At 40.4% G+C, this 15,957-nt stretch overlaps 1 gene segment (V, D, J or C); it reads right to left on the minus strand.

Annotated features, from left to right (window-relative positions):
• Positions 1-2,821: 2,821 nt before the first annotated feature.
• The window catches only part of LOC123951553, a 51,818-nt gene continuing 38,682 nt past the window's right edge, over positions 2,822-15,957 (minus strand). The window contains 2 exon segments of the C gene segment in view: positions 2,822-3,000; positions 14,588-14,635. Of these exon segments, the coding sequence occupies positions 2,822-3,000; positions 14,588-14,635 (227 nt within the window).

Here is a 15,957-nt window from a genome sequence, read left to right on the forward strand (position 1 = left end):
TAAGTATATCAACTATTAATGTGACTGAGGCTTGAATGTTTTTGTGATTCAACCAAATTTAAGGGAACTAATATAGCAGAACACAGGATGAATAAAACAATATACAACAGCCTGTATTTTCATGGTCTATGGCACAGTAGGCCCCAGGTGCTTCCCTCCAGCATCTCCCAGGGTCACCACCCCTGGGGCCCTGAGGCTTACTGTGATGGTCCCTTTCATCGTGTGCCAGTGTGCTGAGCTCCCACATACAGCTTCCTCCTCCTTTTCTCCTCTTGTAATTCCTTCCTTTTGGGCAGGGACCATTTTATTGAATAAGTTATTTCTTCACCATCGGAATAACATTTTATACATTTATAAAATGAATCCCATTTATTATGTTTTACATTTGACATTTCTCTAAAAAAATGCATACTTTAGGCCATTTGTCTGACTTGACCTGGTTTTTTGATTTGCTTTGGTTTTGTTGATGTTGATTTCTGCAGGGAGGAAGGTATGCCCCAGGGAAAGATGCTATAGATAGGTGTCAAAGAATCACATGACTAATAGGCAAATCTTTAAACTTCTAGAGCTCTTTCACAGTTTATTAACAAAATGCTTTTTAGTCAAGAGATTTCAAAATACCACTTTTTGCTGAGTTCTTTTTCTCTTCTTAAAGTCTGAAGCAGAAAAAATATGTGATTATCATTTGTGTTTCCACCCATCACTCAAAAGCTCAGCCCTCCCTCCCCTTCCTTCCTTCCCTCTACTCCTCAAGACACAGCAGGCATTGAGGATAAGAAAATAAGTGAGATGGGGTCTTTCTATGGTACGTGGTGAGACCCAGAGCATAAAATAAATGTAATCGAGGGCCACAGACCCCGTGATATGCGATCTGCATCTCAGAAGACAGAGCAGGGGAAGGGTCTTGATGTTCTCCTATTCCCCGTCATCCCCTCACCTGACCATTCTCCAGGACCCACTGTGTAGGGAGGCAACACTGTCCTCAGGTTGCCCATGACAGAGACCAGGGCCTCTCTGAGGAGCTGCCCTTTCTCAGGGACCCCATCCCATCCATCACTCTGCCATTTCCATCCTCTGTGTTCCTGCCTCCTGTATCTCCTGCTTTGTACCACGTCCTGTCTCCCCCACCTTCCATTCAGCACTTCCTGCTGCGGTTCCTGCACCAGCTCCTGTCTCCCTGCCTCAGTCAGCCTCTCCCCGCCCCACCAGGGCGCCATGGGACATAGAACACTACATTGTTCCACAAGTTCCTCAATCCACTCTAGGAGGTGAAAGTCTCATCAGCCTGTTTCAGTGATGAGCAGACTGAGGCACAGGGAAGGTAATAATTTGTGCAAGGCCATAAAAAGAATAAGAGGTAGAGCTAGGATTTGAACTCCCGCTCAGTGCTAGAGTCCACACTCACAGCTAATCCATGTGGGGGCTCTCAGTATTTATGGAAATGCAGCACTGATTCCATCTACTTCTGCCTGAAATCCTTCAGTGGCAGAAAGGATAAAGGAAGTGATGGGTCCTTGGTCTGGCAGCAAGCACCATTTTCACCAACCTAACACTGCTGTCCAACCTCCCAGTACTCTCTCCTTGTGTTGCCTTTTTAGCTTTCCTAAAAATGTTACACACCCCACCCATCAGGCCACCATGCAATTTGTTTTTCACACCTTTCCTCTGCAATCCTACTCTCCACTCCCTGGAGAGAAGAGTTCTACCACCTCACCCCTACCCCCTAGCTGCTAGGAAGGTGTTCTCTGCATTTCCTTAGGAACTCTCACCCTGCCCTGTCTTGTGTGCTGGCTGCACTGCCCTCTGCACTGACCTATCCTGTTTCCACCACTGGGCTAGAAATCTGAGTTAGAGATTGCGTTATGTTATTCCCAGCATTGAGCTGAGTAAGTAATGAAACACACACACACACACACACACACAAACACATGATAGTGCAACAGATTCCAGGCAGAAAGACTCATGTGAGTGATCACAGGCACAGCAATGGGACAGCAAATCAGGGAAACTCCATTTAACTTGATATTCTGGACTATTTGTATTAGATCTAAAAGTAAGTTTAACTTACATGTTTTAAACATGAAAGCACAGAGTCATAAGAAATACAGATATGATCCAGCATAAAATCTCTTTCTCAGCCAGCACAATCTCAAATAGTATTAAACTTTAGCATACCTCATTATAAGGGTTATTTTTTTGAGATATTTTGTATGTTCCAAGACTTGTTCTTTTTGAAAAATGGAAGTTCACATATAGTTCATGCTTTTGCATAGGTTTTATTTTCCTAAGTGTAATAAAGTTTGTCAGTAGGAATCTATTTACTTAATTAGAAGTTCAGGGCAGCAGGGTAGTAATAATGTGAGGAGTATCTCCTTAGACATTCTTTTTTTTTTTTTTTTTTTTTTTTATTTGCTTATTTACAGCATAACAGTGTTCATTGTTTTGGCATCACACCCAGTGCTCCATGCAGTACGTGCCCTCCCTATTACCCTTAGACATTCTTCATCAAGCTTTCAGTTCTGAATCCATGATTGCCTTCCTGCCTCTGACTTTTACCCCCACCTAGTGGTGGTTGGGAGCATTACCATTTCATTGGATCATGGAGCTGAGCTAGAATAAATATTGTCAGGGTGTTGTGCTTTGTTCAAGACAAAAGGCAGGTAAGTAGCAGGCAGAGGATGAGTGTTCAAACTCATTCAACTGACTTTACTGTATTATATTTTCATTGTGTGAACATTCAAATTATAAAGTTATTAAAATTAAAACTATTATTGGAATAAGGTTCCTAGAAGGCAAGATTCGACTCTAAAGCACAGCAGGCTCATTCGGCCAGTGCCTCAAATGAAACAGGACAGGAGTCTGGGCTACTGCTGCCCTGGGACAGATCCAGCGCTGATGGGCCCTTGGTGGAGGAGAGGGCGTCTGGGGGCTGCTGGCTTTCTCCTGACTTTCTTTCTCCAGTACCTGTGAGTGTAGCAATGGCACGGAGTAGATGGATAGCTGTGGAAGGAAGGGATGAGAAGAGAAGGAAAAACATCAGAGGCACCAACAGTTAAAATTAGAATGTTAGCATTGTTCCTTGTAAAGGAAAGGGTTGAGTTTTATTATCATGGAGATTTGGAAAATTAGCACCTTTTTTGTATACATACTTTGAAAGAATATGAAGAGAGTCTGTTTGCAGGTTCACATGTTGGTCTAACCATGTCCTGCTTCCCCATGTTTTCAATGGAAGGAAGGAGGAAGCACAATCCTCTGTCAGACGATTGGCTGAAGGTGTTATATGGGTTCAGACAGCTGAAGTGAACCACTCGTGATGCTGAGGAAAAGTTAGTTTGTCAAGTCATGAGCTGTGGGAAGACTGATTTAAAAGAATAGCTCAATTACAAAATGTAAACTCTGCTAAGCAAATCTCAATGAAAGCACTGAAATTTGAATCTGATTACTTCTTAAAGTGATCAGTCACACATGCTGGTTTGCTTGGGAGAGTCTGGCTAACTTCTGTGGCCCCATGTAATTATTATCAGAATGCCTCTAATCTTACTGAAGTGTTTTTGCTTAAATGAACAATTATAGAGTCACCTTACATATAGTCAGTAGGGTTGAAACGCAGTTTTTCTAATTTTTAGTAAAAATTTTGTCAAGTATGGAGGCATCACTGATAAAAGTATTACTTAAGCTGAATTTAAGAAAAAAACAAATTTAGTGAGGCATCATTTGCATATCATGAAATTCATCCATTGTATATGTGTGATTACATTACTTTTAGTTAATTTATACTATTAAACCAACATGACAATACAATTTTAGAGTAATTTTATTAACCAAAAAATTTCTTTGATTTTTTAAATCAAAGTTTATTTTTATCTAAAATCAAATTTTAGATAAACCACTGATCAGCTTTCTGTTTTGTAAATTTGCCCTATTGGGCAATTAATAGAAATTAAATCATACAGTGGGTAGATTTTTTTTTTTTTTACATCTTGCCTCTTCTACGTAGTGTAATGTTTTGGGGGATAATTCATGTTTTGGCATGTGTAAGTGGTTTGTTCCTTTGTGTTGTTGAATACTATTCCAATGCATGGATGTCAGCAGTTTGTTTTTTCAGCAGCGGGTGGACATTGGAGTTGTTGCCAATTTTTGCTATTATGGCTAGTCTTGCTCTGACTTTTGATGTGCATGTCTTTGGGGGAACATTTGTTTTTATCTTAGAGAGATCCCTAGTAAAGGATTCACTAGGTCTTTTGGTCAGTTTCTGTTTAATTGTTTAAGTAACTGTCAAAGATCTTTGTTCTCCAAAGTTGTTGTGCCATTTTACATACCTTCTAGCCATGTGTGAGACTTTCTTTCCTCTTAGTGTATATATAGGATGGACTGTTACTCAACTGTAAAAGAGATTGAGATTTTTCCATTTGCAACAACATTAGTGGCTAAGAAAGTATAATGCTAAGTGAAATCAGTCAGACTGAGAAAGACAACTATCATATATTTCACTGATATGTGAAATATATGAAACAAAGAAAGGGATGCCTGGGTGGCTTAGTCAGTTAAGAGTCTGCCTTCAGCTCAGGTCATGATTCCAGTGTCCTGGGATCAAGACCCACATCAGGATCCCTGAGAAGGGAGCCTCCTTCTCACTCTCCCACTCCCCCTACTTGTGCTCTGTGTCAAATAAATAAATAAAACCTTAAAAAAAAGAAGAAGAAGAAGAGACAAAAACAGACTCACAGAGAAGAAACTGGTGGGTGGGGTGATAGGGAAAATAGGTAAAGGGGATTAAGGCCAGTCATTGTGTTGAGCACTAATTCATAGATCTGTTGAAGTATTATAATGTACACCTGAAACTAATATAACACTGTATGTTATTTATACTTTAAAAGGTACACAAAGAGCTTGTTTCTCCCTCTTCTCACTGATACATGGTAGAGGTGTCTCTTTGATGACAGACATTATAACCGGTGTGAAGTGGTGTCTCCTTGTGGTTTTCATCTACCCCTAGGAACTGAATGTTGAAAATACTTTCATGTACTTATTAGTAATTCATGTTCTTTGGAGAAGTGTGTATTTTAAGCTTTTTATTATTTTTAAGTATGTTCATTCTTACTGATTTGTGGGAGTTCTTTATACATTCTAAGTAAAAGTCTTTTATCAGATGCACAATTTTTTCTCTCAGGCAAGAGTCTTTTCATGTTCTTCATGGAGACTTTTGAAACACATGTTTTGAATTTTGATGACGTCCAGTTTGTCAAAGTGTATTCTTTGATGGATAATGTGTTTGGGGGTCATATCGAAGAATTATTTGCCTTGATACTGTATCACAAAGATTCTATGTTTTCTTCTAGGAGATTTTATAGTGTTACCTCTACCACTGAGTTTATGGTCCATGGTAAATAATTTTTATATATGGGGTAGGTAAGGAAATTAGTTCATTCTTCTGCCTTCAATTATCTAGTTGTAGCTGAGCCATTTGTTGAAAAGACTATTTCATCTTGCACTGAATTAACTCAGCATAGTTATCACAGTTGGCCATAAACACAAGAGATAACTTCTGGGTTCTCAGTTCTCTTCCAGTGACCTCTATGTTTCTTTGCATCAACAGAACACCGGCTAAATTCTGTAACTTAATCTTTCTGTAGCTTTGAAATCAGGTGCTGCGAGGCCTTGCTTGAAAGGCCTGCCCTTCTGCCCCAGGACCTCATGTGTCAGTGACGAAGCTTTCCACACCCTCTGTGTGTGTGGCATCATCAGTCTCATCATCCAAATTAAACTTTGGGTGCACCCCTCCCCCCCACTGCTTCTGCAGAGTGACCACATCAGTTCCCCAACTTTGTTCTTTTTCAAAATTATTTTGCCTATTCTAGGTGTTCAGGTTTTCATGTTAGTTTTACTGCAAGCTTGTTAAATTATGCTCAAAAGGCTGCTGCATTGAATATTCAGTGAATTTGGTTAAGAGTTGCCATCATGACAATATTGAATCTTCTAATCTAAAAATTGAACTATCTCTGCATTTATTCAGATATTCTTTAATTTTTCTCTGTGCTGTTTTGTAATTTTCAACTTATAAGATTTGCTCTTCTTTTGTTTTGCTTTGTTTTTAAAGTTTTTTTTTGTTTTTTGTTTTTTGGGTTTTTTTTTTGACAGAGAAAGAGCACAGGCAAGGGGAGTGGAAGGCAGAGAGAGAAGGAGAAGCAGGTTCCATGCTGAGGAGGGAGCCCAATGCGGGACTGGATCCTGGGACCCTGGGATCATGACCTGAGCAGACCAAGGTATACGCTAAACCAATTGAGCCATCCAGGAACCCCACTCTTCTTTTGCTAAATTAATTCCTAAATGTTTTATTCTTTTTGGTTCTGTTATAAATGGAATTGTTTCCTAAATTTTATCTTCAAGTTGTTCATGCTAGTATGTAAAAATACAACTCCTATTTTTTACTTCAAGTGTTTGCTTTGTGATGATACTGACCATGTTTATGAATTCTTTTTTTGGTTTTGTGTGCATGTAGATTCTATGGAATTATCTACATACAGGATGATGTCATCTGTGGGTGATGTCATCTTTTTCAATCCACTAAAGATCTTTATATCTTTTCTGGTTGCACTGTCTAGAACCTTTAATACCAGGTTAAATAAAATTGTCAAGAGCAGACATCCCTGTCCTGTTTCTTGTGTTATGGAAAAAGCATTCAGTCTTTCAACACTAAGTATGATGTCAGCTATGGATTTTCACAGATGCCCTTTATCAGTTTGAAGATGTTTTCTGTATTGACATTATTTCCTCTGTCAATGGAAATATTTTCTTGAAGTCCTCTAGTGAATATTTCACTTTAGCTTAAATTTTTTTCTATTCCAGATTTTATTTTTTAAATATATGTTGTGTTTTGTGATTTTGGTGTCTTTCATTAGACTATTTGTTGATGTTTTGTTATATTTTTCTTTAGTATTTTAAACATGGTTTTCTATATTTTTTAACACATTTGTTTCAGCTACTTCAAAGTATTTGTCTGCTAAAAAGAGTAACTGCACACCTCAAAGAAACAGTTTGTATTGAGTTGTAGCCCCCCCCCGCCCAAACAATTGTCACACTTTTGTGATTCTTCAACGGTTTTATTATTGTTTATTGAAAAATATTTTGTTGAAAATATATTGTGACAACTTGAGATTGTGACTTTTCTACAAAAAGTTACTTTCATTGCCGTTTGTATGCTGAGAAAGTTGCTTGGACTTAATCTGTGGTATTCTATCTCCTGCAGTATATGACTGCTCATGACTCTCCTGTGTTCTTTTTTAGTTATTTTATTTTTCAGCATAGCTTCCTGAGAATCACCCAGTGTCTAGTTAACTTCATGGTTGCCAAGATTACTTAAGGGTGTGTCCCACCAATTTAAGATTTTGCTTCTGGCAAATGGTTTTGTTGTAGGGCTTGGGTAGCACATTCATATTTTACGCAATTAGCGTATAGATTGTACGTGCTAAAGTGTAAGTCTTCTCAGCTTATACTTTTTCTGAGTCTTTTCATGGATCCTCCACATATCCCAGTCACTTCAAGTTCAACCATCAGTGTGTGGCTGGCTTGGACTTCTTGTAGTCTCTCTAAGCACGCACACAGCTTCAGCCAAGCATATGCTTGCTGCAGGAATGACCACAATCATAGACCAGCAGAGCCCCTCGCCTTCCTGTTTGCACACCACACAGCTTGTCTGCTCCCCTTCACATCACTTCTCACCCCAGATTAATTCGGGTTTTACATTGTGTACCTCTCCTGCCACTTCTCATGGCCTGTCTTATCTTGGAAGAGCCTTTTTGCTTATGATGTTGGGTGTTGGGAAGGGGTAGAATGGGGGCCACTGTAGGCAAGTAAACTACTATTGTTCTGTGAATTCTGCAGCTTTTTAAGCATAAATAATTCTCAGTTTTTGTATGTATTTGGGAATTTCCGACCACTAAAATGGTTAGTTTTGTTGATTTAGTCCAGTTTTATAGTTGGTGTCTTTTAGAAGATTTGTTGACCATAGCCAGAGAATCATGTTAACATTCACTTTTAAATTATGCAAAGTATACATATTACTTTGTTTTGGGGCGCCTGGGTGGCTCAGTGGGTTAAGCCGCTGCCTTCGGCTCAGGTCATGATCTCAGGGTCCTGGGATCGAGTCCCACATCGGGCTCTCTGCTCGGCGGGGAGCCTGCTTCCCTCTCTCTCTCTCTGCCTGCCTCTCTGCCTACTTGTGATCTCCTGTCTCTCGCTGTCAAATAAATAAATAAAAATAAAACAACAACAAAAAAAAATCTTTAAAGACATGCCAGCTCCTTGTGGCTCAATGCCATTAGCTTGATAGGTAGAAAATAAGGCCAGAAATATGAAGATGTGGTATGATCATCTTCCTCAGACTCATTTCCAAGTGAGAATATATTTAATCTCCCCCAGTGTCTCTACAGCAGTTTAATTAGCTGGAAACTGAAGCCTCCCAATAGCAAAGACTTTATCTATGTTACCACAGATTTCATCTGAACTGTGTGTCATTTATGAGGTTAAGATATGGGATGTAATCTTTTCTTAAGACTCTCTGCTGTTTATTCTCCTGTACCAGATAGGCTCTTGGCTTTTTTTTTTTTTTTAAAGATTTTATTGATTTATCTGACAGAGAGATCACAAGTAGGCAGAGAGGCCGGCAGAGAGAGAGGAGGAAGCAGGCTCCCTGTGGAGCAGAGAGCCCGACGCGGGACTCGATCCCAGGACCCCGAGATCATGACCTGAGCCGAAGGCAGCGGCTTCATCCACGGAGCCATCCAGGCGCCCCAGGTGTGCTCCATTTTCGTCTGTCCTTCTCGCTCTGGGCCATCCACTGGGTCCCTTCCCTTGAGGCATCTTGACGATGGAGCGACACAAAAGTCTGAATGTAGGGAATGTCATCCCAGGTCATGTGACCTGAAACACCTTGATGCTCGTTCTTACCATGCCCGATTTTTCCAGGTGCCTCCTTTCAACTCAGTTATGAAGCAAGGAGTTCCTTTACAACTGGATGTTAGCAAGAGCGTCCAGAGGGAGAGAAAACATCTCAGATGGGAAACGCACAGGGACCCATGGATGCACACAAGATGCAAACAACTCGTAGCCTTTGTGTCAGTCTTCTTTGTGGAGAGGTCATGAAAGACCAGAGGCCCCAAATCTCCCCCTTGGCTGAAAACAAATCCAAGGGCCACATAGCATGACCACTTATGGGTCCCCTCCATCCGTTGTTTTCCTTTTCTAATCAGAACACGGCAGGTTTTGTGCAAAGATACTCTCAGGAGAAGAAAATGTCCTCTTTGAGGTGTATCATCTGACAAGAGGAAAGCAACTGTGAAGCAGGCTGCTGCTTTTGTGTGAGCAGACTCTATCCCTCACCTGCTACTTTGGTTGTCCCATGGCTACCCTTTTTATGTTCTTTGACTGTGAGAGTAACACATGCTTTTTGTAAAAATGTGCATAGAACAATAATCAGAGAACCTGTCCTTCAAACTCTGTGACCACATCACTGTTAACAGTTTGTCTCCTCCTCATTTTGTTTCTATATGTTCACATAATTGTGGCCATATGGCCAATACTTAAAAATTTTAATGTAAAGGTAATAAAGTCAGTTTGCTGTAGAAATTCTAGAATATCCAGAAATGATTGAAATCATCTGCCGATTTTCTTTTCTTTCTGATTTGCAAACATGTATTAGGTTCCTATTTTAATAAATATGATCCCATGGGATATACAGTTTTTTTGTTACGTATTTGCTTTTGCCTGATAGCAAAAGTATTTGCCAAGTTGTTGTATACTACATAAATATAATTTTAAGTGGATGGAAAATATTAGATGGAAATATGATAAATATTCAACTTTTCTTCCACTCTCAGACATTTAGAATTTTTCTGATTTTAGAAAAAAAAAAGTACCTAATGGAAAACAAGTAGTATTTCCTCAGACATATTTCCTGAAGAGATAATCACAGAATTTAATGACAGGGTCAACTGTACATTTGTGCATTTTGGATCAGCTCCATCTGTGCTGTGCCGAGAATGGACTAAATACAGAAGCGACACCAGGAGGGGTGTGGGAAGCTGAGGCTTAACCAGGAGTTTCTTAAGGTGGAGAAAAGGACAAGGAGGGTCTGAAGTTTCTGGCCTTGGCACCAAAATCTCAAGAATTCAGTGATATGGTCACAGTTGGAATATCCTATATCAGGAGGGGAGTCACATGTACACTAGGCCCACAGATGATGCCTAAACTGGATGTGAGTGTATAATTTACCTTAAGATAGAGCTCTCTCCCACACATACTGGGCTAAACCAGTAGCATGGGGCCCATGCTCATATAAGCTAAGGCTCACCCAGAAGTTGGCTCTCAGTATAGAACAAGTGAAGTCTATGATGAGAATGTGCTGTGAAGTCAGACTGTGAAAACCTAGGGTGGTGATCTCAGCAGTAGGGTTTTGTTTCCCCAAGGACTGGACAGATTGGGTACAGGACTGGACACCTTATCTCTGTAGTACTTGGGTGGAGTGACGGCAGTGACCCATGCCCTTTCTGCTAACATCACAAGTAGCCCTCTGTTCTACCTCTAGCACACTTATCTAATGTGCATGTCTATAACTGAGGCTTGCTCAGCCTGACTCTGCAGTCACTTCTCCCTGTAGATAGACTGAGATGACTCAGATGAGTCAGAACTCAGAGCTTCCATATGTCTGCATTCTTGTGAGGAAAGAAGGACCTGCTGTTGTGATGTCAGTAGTTGACCTGAGCTTGTAGCTTCAGGTATGCTTGGGCACAGGTCTGCTGTCACCCTGCCTACACTGACAAAATGAGACCATCAGAGTGGACTGAGTGTGCAGTGTCTCAGCAGTCCTGGGCATATGGTCCTAACTCACATAGCAGCTACTGGAATGAACTTTGGTATAAAGTATTGGGACCTCTCACCCACAGCCTGAGAGTACGTTTGACAGCAGGAGCATGCGTGTGCAGATGGATATGTTCTTTAAACTTCCTGTGGCCTTTTGGAAGTGAACAAAGCGGGCTGTGGTTTAACTGTCTCTATTTTATCATTCAATACCCGAGCCACTGCTTACACAGCCCCACCCAGCAGAGGCTGGTTTTATTTCAAGCATTTCCCACAAATCAACCACAGTTGACAGAGCACATCGACAAAAAAGCCTGAGAAAATAAAATGCCATCACCACACAAGTGTCCTCCTGCCACCAACACAATCTCCTGCACCACTACCCTCCCCCTCTCTGTACCTCCCAGTCCAGGCAGCCCAGGTCCATTTGGGGAAGGAAGGTGCTAAGGGGTTGGAAACCACAGGGGACACAGCTTATTGAGCCCCAGCAGTGACATCAGCACACGCAGTTTTCCATCATTTTCTAGTTTTCCCCTCTTTGCCTCCATGTTTTCCACATACAGAAATAGTTCCAGATCTCTAAGTAGAGACCCAGGCATTTGTTCAAAGAAGTCTGAACAAATTTTTGAGAAATCAAGAAGTAGATCAAAATTAAATTTCCTCTTCCTTTATCTGCTATGTCTTTATAGTTTCCAAAGGGAACATCTATTTGGTTTCCAAAAGCACCTATTTCACAGGAGCTGAAATTGATTGTAAATAAACCAAAAATCCTTCCCATTTTAAATGAGATATTGTTTGAATTCTAATATATAAAATGTATATCTTCAAATGCATTCATTAGCAAAAGTAGAAAAATAAACAATCACTTTTTTCACCAACTTCCCACACACTGAACATTTTGTTTTATACCCATGCTTTTAGAAATACACATACATGTAAATAAGTATCCAACTTGTAGTATGTACATATGCATATTTCTATTAGTTCTAAAGTAGTGTTGCCAAGAGTAGATACTAATGCTGTTGAGGACTGGCATGCACCCAACAAAATTACCTCATCTCATCCACACAACTCCAGGAGATTAATCACTGTAACTCCATTTTACAGATGAGAAATTATGTCACAGAGAGTTCAGGTAGCTATAGAACCATGATTTAAGCTCAGGCACATGGGGTTTAGAGTCCATGCACTTAACCCCTCCAACACCCTATGTTTCCTGTGTTAGTACAGCTCTCATGGGATTCTCATAATATCAGGAAACACAGTGCCTGTGAAACATTGAGCTAGGTCGGAAGCACAGCCGCCACTCATAGGACATGTTATACTGTCACCACCAGAGCATTTTAACCAAATGAGTCTGAATCTCCTGACCTTTGAAAGAGAAATAACCTGGGCACCTTCACTGGCTGTGGCTTCCCTGGGGCCAATGCCTCAAAGGAGACATCATAAGGACTATCTCAGGGCAAGAATTAGAAATACAGAATTGACCATTCCTACAACCAGTGAGAGCAGCTTCAGCTCATGAACACATCTGCCTACTACACGTACCTCCTCCTCTTCCTGAAGAGCCTGGTCTACTCCACCATCATGATCATCTATCTACTTGGGAGACCAGAAATCTATGCCAATGAGAAGAGTTCCTAACCCAATGCTTCCCATTGGCTATTGTCCCTAAAAGTGTCTGCTGAGGATCTAGTGGGACTTCTTTTGGAGACTGGGTATTTCAGTTCACCTGTGTCTTTTTCTACTGTGTCATTGTTGCGTTACCGGTTTACAAACCACTGGGCATACAGAAGCTTTCAGTCTGAATCAAGAACAAATTCCACCATGAATCTGAGTTTGGATTCATTGGGGCATCCATAGGGGCTTCAACACTGCTCTCTCTCCTTAATGTCCACCAGTTCCTCAGTCACCCTGTCCCCATGCCTCTGAGTACAGCCAACATGCATCTTCTTGTCATGTCCTCCAGGGGTCCTTTAACCACATGATTGTCTGTAAGTCTTTTATTTTACATACCTGGAAGCCACCATACTTTTTACCTGAAGTCTGTAGTATTTTTCATAATTGGAAAAATAAAAACAATCAAAAGTCTACTTTGGTCTCTGTGTACTTTCATTTGGTGCAATCTAATTGAGAGTCCAATGTAAGGGACAGGGTGACAACTGATGCTCTAAAAAAGAGCATTTTATTAATTTTATGTCTTGTTTAGTATAAGTTTATGATGACTTAGATTGAAGTGACACTCTCACACCAGCACAACTGGATAATAAACAACTATATCACCATTACCACCACCACCATCACTACCACCAAGACAACTCAGAACCCACTTTTCAGGTCAAGTCAGTCAAACACCTGTGAAATTCCCCAGGGATTTCCAAAGTAGTAAAAAGTTAAAAAACAACATTTTTTTGTTTATAATGAATGAATCCATTGGGAAAAAGGCATAGGCAATAAATAGCTTTTAATATTTCTTTGTCCCCACCATGTCTCTAAATAAGAATAAGTACAAATAAAATGTCACTAATTTTGAGAACTTTTTATGCAAAGCTTAAACCATATTTAATTTTTCAATAACCTATGAGATTATTATTTTCATTCCCATTTTACAATAAACTCAGGACCAGGAGAGAAACCATTTGCCTGATTTCATGTAACTAGTAAGTACTAGAATCCAGGGTTCAATCCCCGCAACACCATATTCAAGAGCACTTTCTCACCTGTTCTTTAATTCTGCACCTCCGTGTGCAATAAATAACCAAGATATCAAAATGATTAAGCAAAACTATAAAGTTGGATGATGGTGATGATGAAGATCAGAGTCCAGAAGTTCCTTGATATTGAACAAGGAGAGTGGATCTGCAGAGCTAGAACCAAAGCTCTTCATCACTACCTTTGTTCCTATATGGGGAGAAAGAGCCAGGAGCTAGTATTTAACGATGTAGCAGCTAAGTGAGATAGCTATGCTAGACTTTTCACATATGTCACGTTATATCTTCCATGACTCAGTTAGATGTTATTTGTGTCATTTTGGGTGGGTTCAGAAAATGTAAATAGTTTACCCATATTCGTGCAACTTAATTAAAAAATTAAAAGAGTGGAGTTTAAGTCCAATCTGTGGCACTTGAAACCCTAAACTCACATCCCCTCTTCATGTGTGCACCTGTCTCAGGACCTTGGTTTTGGGATTTTCAGGAAGAATAAAAACTAAGGTAGTATATGAACTCTAGATTTGGATGGTCTGGGATGAAGCCATAGATCTCAATGTGTGGTGTAGAGACAAATAATTTCAGTTCAGTTACCTCATGTGTAAAGTGGGAATAAAATCATTTGTAGTGAGTATTAAGAGAACTAAACAAAATGCACTCACAGTTCAGCACAGCACTTTCTGTACAAGAAGCTCTCTGTCAGTTCATGTTATTAACTACCAGCAACAACAATTTTTTTTAAATCTAGAAGCAACTTGATAACATGTTTACCTCAGTCAATAGAAACAAAGCTACAAAAATGAATGAAGTTCATTGCTGAAGGAATTCAGAACACATCCAAACCAACATTTGTAAAGGACGCTCCTGAAAAATGATGGATTGACTTTAAATATCACTCAGTGTATTTTGCAATATCCTGCCATTCTGAGTTTTCTCCCTGAACCCAGGGAAGTTCAACAGTTATGCTGGTCAGATGGAAAAATGTCATAGCGTAACATAAAGGCAAACATAGATTAAAAACTAACCATTTTCATCATTCAGAGAGGCTTTTGTGGAGTTAATAGCAGCAAGCTCTAAAATAAATGAGTATTCCATTGTTTATATCTTTCTTTGACATTGTCTCTGTTGTGGCTATATGGGTAGATGGATGGCAGATGATAGATAGATAGATGACAGATAATAGATAGATAGATGATAGACAGATAGATAGATGATAGATGATAGACAGATAGATGTTAGTTGTAGAAATAAAAAAAAAATTAGGGTTGCTGGGATCCTCTGCCAGGATCCAACATAGACAAGAGGCCAGTGAAGCAGATCCACCTCCTCTGATCATTCTTGGCAAGATCCCATCAAAGCAGTACCACAAGCCTGGCAACACACAGCCAGCCCAGACAAGGCCAACAGCACTCCACAGTGAGTCCCGCTCCAGGGAGAGGGGAAGACAACCACACACCACTCTGTGGCCCCAGCAGTGGGCTGGAGACAGGCAGCTGGTCTAACTCTGGCCCCACACACCAACAAAAGCTTCTCAGAGGACAACATAAGGAAAATGCCCTGCAGTTTGTTGCTACTTCATTTCTGGCAAACACTTCAACCGATTCAAGCCCAAGGTAGCCCCAGACCAACTCACTAACACTTCAGGCACTGGACTCTGCTTACAAAAGGCAGAGAGTTATTGCAGGTTGGACTGAAGGCAAACACTTCCCAGCCACAACAGAAGGGTGCACACAACACACAGAAGAGATACCCCTGAAGCACCATTTTCTGGTGAAAAGGAGACAATGCATTGCCAGGCACTACAGGACCTCTTCTTCATAAAGTCACTACTTCAATGTGGGAGACATAGCTGACTTTCCTAACACATAGAAACATACACAGCACTAGGCATGGGGAGACAAAGGAAAATGTCCCAAATGAAAGAGTAGAGCAAGGGACGCCTGGGTGGCTCAGTGGTTTAAGCCGCTGCCTTCAGCTCAGGTCATGATCTCAGGGTCCTAGGATCGAGTCCCGCATCGGGCTCTCTGCTAGGCAGGGAGCCTGCTTCCCTCTCACTCTCTCTGCCTGCCTCTCTGCCTACTTATGATCTCTCTCTGTCAAATAAATAAATAAAATCTTTAAAAAAAAAAAAGAAAGAGTAGAGCAAAATCATAGCAACAGACCTAAACAAAGCGGAAATAAGTAACATGTCTGTTAGTGAGTTTAAAGTAATGCTTATGAAGATACTTGCTAGAATTAAGGAAGGAGTTCAGCACATCCATGAGACCCTCGACAAAGAGATAGGAGACCTAAAAAAGAACCAGTTAGAGATAATGGACTCTCATTAAATGAAAATGAAAATAAAAGTCCACTGAAATACATACCAAATAAGTGGAAGTGGAAGAGATCAGCAACC

This window comes from Meles meles, chromosome 10, assembly GCF_922984935.1.
Source record: "Meles meles chromosome 10, mMelMel3.1 paternal haplotype, whole genome shotgun sequence".
In the NCBI taxonomy this organism is placed as follows: domain Eukaryota; kingdom Metazoa; phylum Chordata; class Mammalia; order Carnivora; family Mustelidae; genus Meles; species Meles meles.